The following is a 6263-nucleotide window of genomic DNA, read 5'->3' as shown; positions in this document are numbered from 1 at the left end:
ACCAACACTGCTTCTGCTGCAGTTCCACAAACAACAAAATAGTCTTCCTCTTAACAGAGGGATTCACCTGAGACTGTGATGAAGAGTACGTTCCTCTTGACAGAGGGATTCACCAGTGTATGCTAAAAAGCATCTTCCTCTTGACAGAGGGATTTACCACACTATGCTGAAAATCATCTTCCTCTTGACAGAGGGATTCACCAAATGACTATGCTGAAAAAGCACCTTCCTCTTTAACAGAGGGATTTACCAAGAGCTTCACTTCCTCTCGCAGAGGGATTACAACCAGACACTGCTTTAGATGCAGTTTCAAAACAACCGAAAATATTACTCTGTTTTCTTCCTGAGATTTTACACTGCTGATGTGTAAAAATCTCATTTACATTTACTGCTGTAAAAACACAGTTTTGCTTATACTGCTGTAATAAAAATATTTACTTACATTTACTGCTGTAAATAAAAATCCTCTTGCTTCATTCACCTTTTCACTGTTGTGTAAAAAACACATTTCTTCATTCTCACTTCTCCGGTTTCATTTTCTTTGCACTACTGTGCTTCTCCTTCTTGCCATCACGCTGCTGCCTTTTTCTTATGTACTGTTGTCCATACCCATAACCATAGACTCTGTCTCCCCTGGGTTTTTACTTGCTGCTGCGTTTCCTCTGCAATTTGCACTGTTGTGCGTATTTCATTTCTTCACACTGTTGTGCCCATACACTAACTCTTTACTCTGCATTACATTTCACTTGCGCTACTCCTGTTGTTTTCATAATGAACAACAGCCAAAACTTCACGCTGCTGCCTGCTCCCCTTCATTGATTACAATCGTACTTCTGTTGTGTCTCACTTGCATTTCATATGCAAACAACACACTCACTGCACTAACATTTACTGCTGTAAAGAAACATTTCTTTTACATGTGCTGCTGCCCATTACATTTCATTTCTTCAACAAAAAACTTCATGCTGCTGCATTTTTCATATTCACACTGCTGTGTGAAAAATTTCATTGCATTATCAAACACTGGGCATTTACGCTCTGCTGCGTTTTGCCCTCTTCTCATTTTCCTCTCACTGCTTTGCATTTTCATTGCCAATACAAAACATTTCATCTGCTGTGTATTCCACTCACTCTGCTGTGAGTATATTCTCTCACATTACTTAAAAAAAATTCAATTGCTATGCATTTCAATGCATGTGCTCCACAAAAAAAAATTCTATGTTGTTGTGCATTATAATCCATGTGCTCCACACACAAAAGTTTCCACGTTGCCCCTGTTCTATGTTCTGCCTTCGCACTGTTGTGCGGGTCTCCTTTGCATTTTTCTTATTGCGCTGCTGCACTTTACATTTCAACGCTGCCCCTTTTTCTTCTCCACACTTCTGTGCATATTGCATTGCATAAGTGATAAAAAAAAATTACATTTTTCAACACTGCTGCATATTACATTTCAGAGGAATTAACAAGAAAAAAAATTCATTTGCGCTCTGCTGCGCTGCAATACATCCTCCACATAGTGTCCATGCCCTACATAATTTTTTTTTCTCTGCTTTTATGGCAAATTTAATTCCATATCTCTCCCCTATAAGAAGATCTTCATCAAAGAATGACTGTTAAAACAATTCAGCAATTATGATAAAAAAATAACAGGCTCCCCTTAACTATATGCATCATCTTCTTTCAGCAAAGCTTTCTCAAAAGAAACTTAGATCAACTAGGGAGCTTAAGGGGATTTCAGGCTGTATTTCCTTCCTTCTCCATACTTGTGTAACTTTCTTCTTTTGTGTGGGTCTAGCTTGCATAGGAGCCCATCTTAAGTTACAGTCACGTGCCATATTCCCAATGTTATGACACTTGAAACATTCTACATTGTTCATAAATTGGAATTCATGATTTCTTCTCATAAAGTTATTTCTTGGAGATTGTCGGAGACTACAACATCTATCTCTATGAAATGCTCTACAGTCTTTTGCCATATGACCAAAGTTTGAACAAGAGTAACAATAACCATAAAATGAACTTTGGTACCTGGGAGATGGAGGTTTCCTTGATGTACTTCTAAAGCCTTGCTACCTTGAGATCCTTTGATGATAACCATTACCTCTTACCTCCTTGACATCAGCTACATTTCTTCTTGGAGCTGGTTTTCTACTTGGAGTAGGATTTCTTCTATTTTAGCCTTGATCTTTCTCCTTGCCTTTGCTGGAACTAGGAGCATCACAATTTCTTTTTGGCTTCTTCACATCTCCTTTGCTTAAAGCATTTTCATTCTTGTTTGAGGGTTCACATACATACACAAGTCCTGATTTATCAGATGGAGATCTGTGATAGCTGAGCATGTCATCCAAGGCTTGAGAGCTCTTCATGATTTTGTTCATCCCTTCAACCTTTTTCTTGAGGAGAACAATCTCTTCTTCCATTCTTTCACACTCATTATTTTTCCTTGCGAGTTGTTCCTCAGTTTCTTCCTTGCTACGAGTAGCTTCAGCTGCTACTATTTTAAGGGAGATAATATCTGACTTCATTTTGGAGATTTCTTCTTGACTGCTCTCCATTTTCTTTTAAGCTCCTTGTGCCTGCTTCCTGGCTTCTTGTAGTTCAGACTTAAGGGAGGAGACCTCTACCTTGTACTGTCCAATCTCTTCTACAAGCTTGTTCACTCTCTTGTGCCTTTGTTCAAGTTGACTTGCGAAGGCGTCTTCCTGCTTCTTTGCTTCATTCAGCTGATTTGTCATGGATATGACTTCATCATGATGCTTCCTCTTGCATTGATCAAGTTCCTTCTTAAGCTTGGCAAGCTCTTCATCCCTTTATTTTACTTGAAGTTCGATGAGGTCAACCTTCTCACATTCAGCTTCTATAATGGGTTCAGAATTTTCTTCTTCACTGATGGTCATGGTCAGTGCTCCCTTTTCATGAAGGTCATGAAGTCTGTCCCATATATCCTTTGCTGATGAATATTTTCCTAGATTCTTTTTTACAGAATCAGGTAGTCCATCCAAGATAGTCTTTGCTGCCTTTGCATTGTACTCCTTGGATTCTTTATCCTTCTTACTATCATCAATCACTGATTCTCAGATTTCAATCCCTTGAGACTGTAAGACAACCCTAATTTTTATTTCCCACCTATCAAAATTTCCATTAAACTTTGAAGCCTCAAATAGATTGCTTTCAAATAGATCGTCTTCTATTTTAGTAGAAGAGGGAGACACAACCTGAGAAGGTTTGGAGACTTTTTTCTTTGACCTTGCCATTCTTAACTATGTTTAAAATACCTGACTGTATTTTTAAAATGGCTCACTCTTTCTTCAACTGCAACACAGAAAAAAAAACTTTGAGGAATACTTGGGTTCTTTTGCCTGAGACTTCACACTGCTGGAGAAGTTTTACTGTTGCTGCAATAAGAGTCTTTCCTTCAGCGTATTTGACACTTCAAAGAGCCTGAACCTGCTCTGTCACCATCAAAGAGCCTGGACCAGCTCTGATACCACTATTGGGGATTTTTCTGATTAAATCCCAAAAACAAACAAAATAAACTCCACAGAGGCAATGCTCTGTTTCCTCTCCACATGATCCTTTTGCACAGGGAAGCTTTTAATAAAAATTCTCAAAACAGAGTATTACACAGCCATAAAAATCCTTGTATTCATTAAAATATAAAATTCCTGAAACAACATTCATCCTCTTTTACTGAGAGGGATTCACCAAAATTACTTTCACCCATCAAAAACAAAACTCTGTCTCCACCTGAGAATTCACTGTGGTGGGTTTACTGCTGTAAAACCCCTTTTTACATTCACTGCTGTGAAAAATATTTTTAACACATACTGCTGTAAAATAAATTTACATATGCAGCTCAAAAAAAACATTATATGTCTGCTTCACTTCGTTTGGACAACATCAAAAAAAATTTACATTTCAACCTGATTTATTTTTGGTTTCGCACTGCTGTGCTTTTAATAAGATACAAAATCATTGTCCAAACAAAACTCCTGTGCATCTTCTCTTATGCACTGTTGTGCAATATTTACCTTGATTCACGCTGGTTAAAAAAAACACACACATATGCGCTCCCCCTGTTTCACATGCTGGTCTTCATTCTATTTCATTAACCCTTCGCACTCTCTTGCACTGCTGTGCAACACCAACACACACTTATGCATTGTTGTGCATCACCATAGTTTTCTTGCAAGTCAACATGTTTTTTTTCGCTGCAGCAAAACTATTTTCTACGCACTCTCTCATATGCGTTCTTTTCATTGTAATTCATATATAGAAAAAATAGTCAACACACCTTTAAAAAATATGACACATATAATATATGCCCATACCTCCGTGTAGTTAATATTCAATGTTTTTACCAAACACTTACGAACCACATAACTATGCATTTAAATCCTTTTGCAGACTAGAGTGGCGGTCAACCAAACTTAGTTTTCACTCCACGCAAAGACTTTAATGTTGGTTCGTACGCAGCTTTACAAAATCAACGGTGGAGATTGATGGAGACAATCGAACGGTGGACAAATATATCGGGAGCGAGTTTGCTGCCGAACTTTAAGTCCCGAGATATTACATTGGCTGACGTATGGGGTGGGACGCGTGCCCAAATCTTATTGCATCGGGTTCAATTAGCCGGAAAATGCCTTTGTCGGAAAGTGGTCCGAGAAATTTCAGGCAGGTTTACTGAACGATTTTGTGCTCCCATCATTGTACTTGCTGAGTCGGCATCCGTCGCTACCCACGTCCGCCTGCAACATGCAGTTGGAATTAATATTCCAACATAGAGGACCTGTTCCGGGAGGGCGAATGGAGCAAATGAATGTTTGAAAATTAGCAAGCGTTGATTTGAAAATGCGCCAGCACAGCTGGTGCCACATCCGACGTGGTCGATGGATGGGAGTATTCAGAGCAGCACAAGCACTATCGCATCCATTGACCACTTTCAATTTTGTAGGGCAGCTCGCAGTCATGTTGCTGCTGCAGTCAATGGTTTGGCAGCTAGACTCCGAGGGAGTTATGGAGACAGGCAGATTAAATCCATCAACGAGAGAGATGTCATACGTTTCTCGACCGTTGGCCCCATTCAGACTATATTCAGCCAGCGTTGCAGGAGACCATCCAGCGGCTTGACAGCTGAACAAGCCGCCGCAGTCACTAGTGTTGTAGCTGCCTTTACCAGATTTGTCCAAAGAGCAGCCCGTACGTCCCCAAACTCTCCCTGCACTTGTCCCTGCGGGCACGTCCACACTCCATGACTGGCCTTGTGTGAGCGCTTGACTGCCACCTACGGCAATTCCCGCGGCCCAAACAGTGAACGAACACTTATTCTGGATCACAAATGTTGCAGCCTCAACTCCTGCGGTTGGGAAAGCAAACACATATTTATTGATGACATATAAGTAAGAATACACATCGCTCGTTAACGTAATTCTCATAAAATAGAGTAGATTTAAATTGGGGTAGTACCACCTTGAAGATAAACCAGTAATCCTAAAGCTAGAGTTGCTGCAACTGAAACCGGAATATCTATTGTTCTTCCCCCCATTGCTAAGACCAGGAAGCAAGTTAAACACAATACAATGAAAAAACACTACTCAAACACGGCGCAATCAATTGCAAATGAGCTTGCTTGGTTTTTATGCACGGATACCACAGGCCAGTCACACGCTATATACCTAGACAAGGTAGTAGCGATCCACACATATGAACCGAGGAGTAGTATATGAAACACGGATGAAGTTCAGATAATATTATTGTCTTTTGTTGGCGCGCAGTGTCGAAAATTCTAGAGCTACAGTAAACCACGATGCGGAGTAAGCTAATCCTCTTAGAAAATTACTTGCGTACCTTCTTTTGGCCATAAAATTTACATGAATAAGCAGAGATTTGAAATATAATAGTAGCAATAGTAGGGTTCAAATTTATCCCTTTTTTTAAATCCCAAACATCCCTATAAACTCCCGACTTCTACCAAAATCAATAACTAAGACTTCTACCAAAATCAGTAACTTAGAAAGTATGGCCACGTGATTACCCGGTCCATAATAGGCGCCGCTGCCCATGTGTTATTTTCGCCTTCTTTTTTCATTTTTCAAAGCTGTTAATTCGTAATTTGTTTTCGTCCAAGGATGGAATTTGGTTGTATATTGAATTCCTTTTGGATTTTCAAAGGTGTTATCTGTAATTTGTTTTCGTTGAAGAATATAATTTGGTTGTGTATATTGAATGCAATGTTAGTAAAGACCAACAACTCGAGTTTA

The 6263-nt window shown here is 39.5% G+C and overlaps 1 protein-coding gene across 1 annotated transcript; it reads right to left on the bottom strand.

Annotated features, from left to right (window-relative positions):
• Window positions 1-4673: 4673 nt before the first annotated feature.
• LOC149204179 (thaumatin-like protein) lies at window positions 4674-5548 on the bottom strand. Its single transcript, XM_089397065.1, has 2 exons — window positions 5473-5548; window positions 4674-5359 (listed from the first exon to the last, which is right to left on the bottom strand). The coding sequence occupies exons 1-2, from the start codon at window positions 5546-5548 to the stop codon at window positions 4674-4676; spliced, it is 762 nt and encodes a 253-aa protein (XP_089253191.1).
• Between the last annotated feature and the right edge of the window lie 715 nt (window positions 5549-6263).

This window comes from Pinus tabuliformis, chromosome 1_2 (assembly GCF_031772625.1).
Source record: "Pinus tabuliformis cultivar Carrire ecotype Pingquan chromosome 1_2, CPIR1, whole genome shotgun sequence".
Classification (NCBI taxonomy): Eukaryota; Viridiplantae; Streptophyta; class Pinopsida; order Pinales; family Pinaceae; genus Pinus; species Pinus tabuliformis.
Note: the sequence above shows the minus strand (reverse complement) of the source record. Positions and strands in the feature narration are given on the sequence as shown.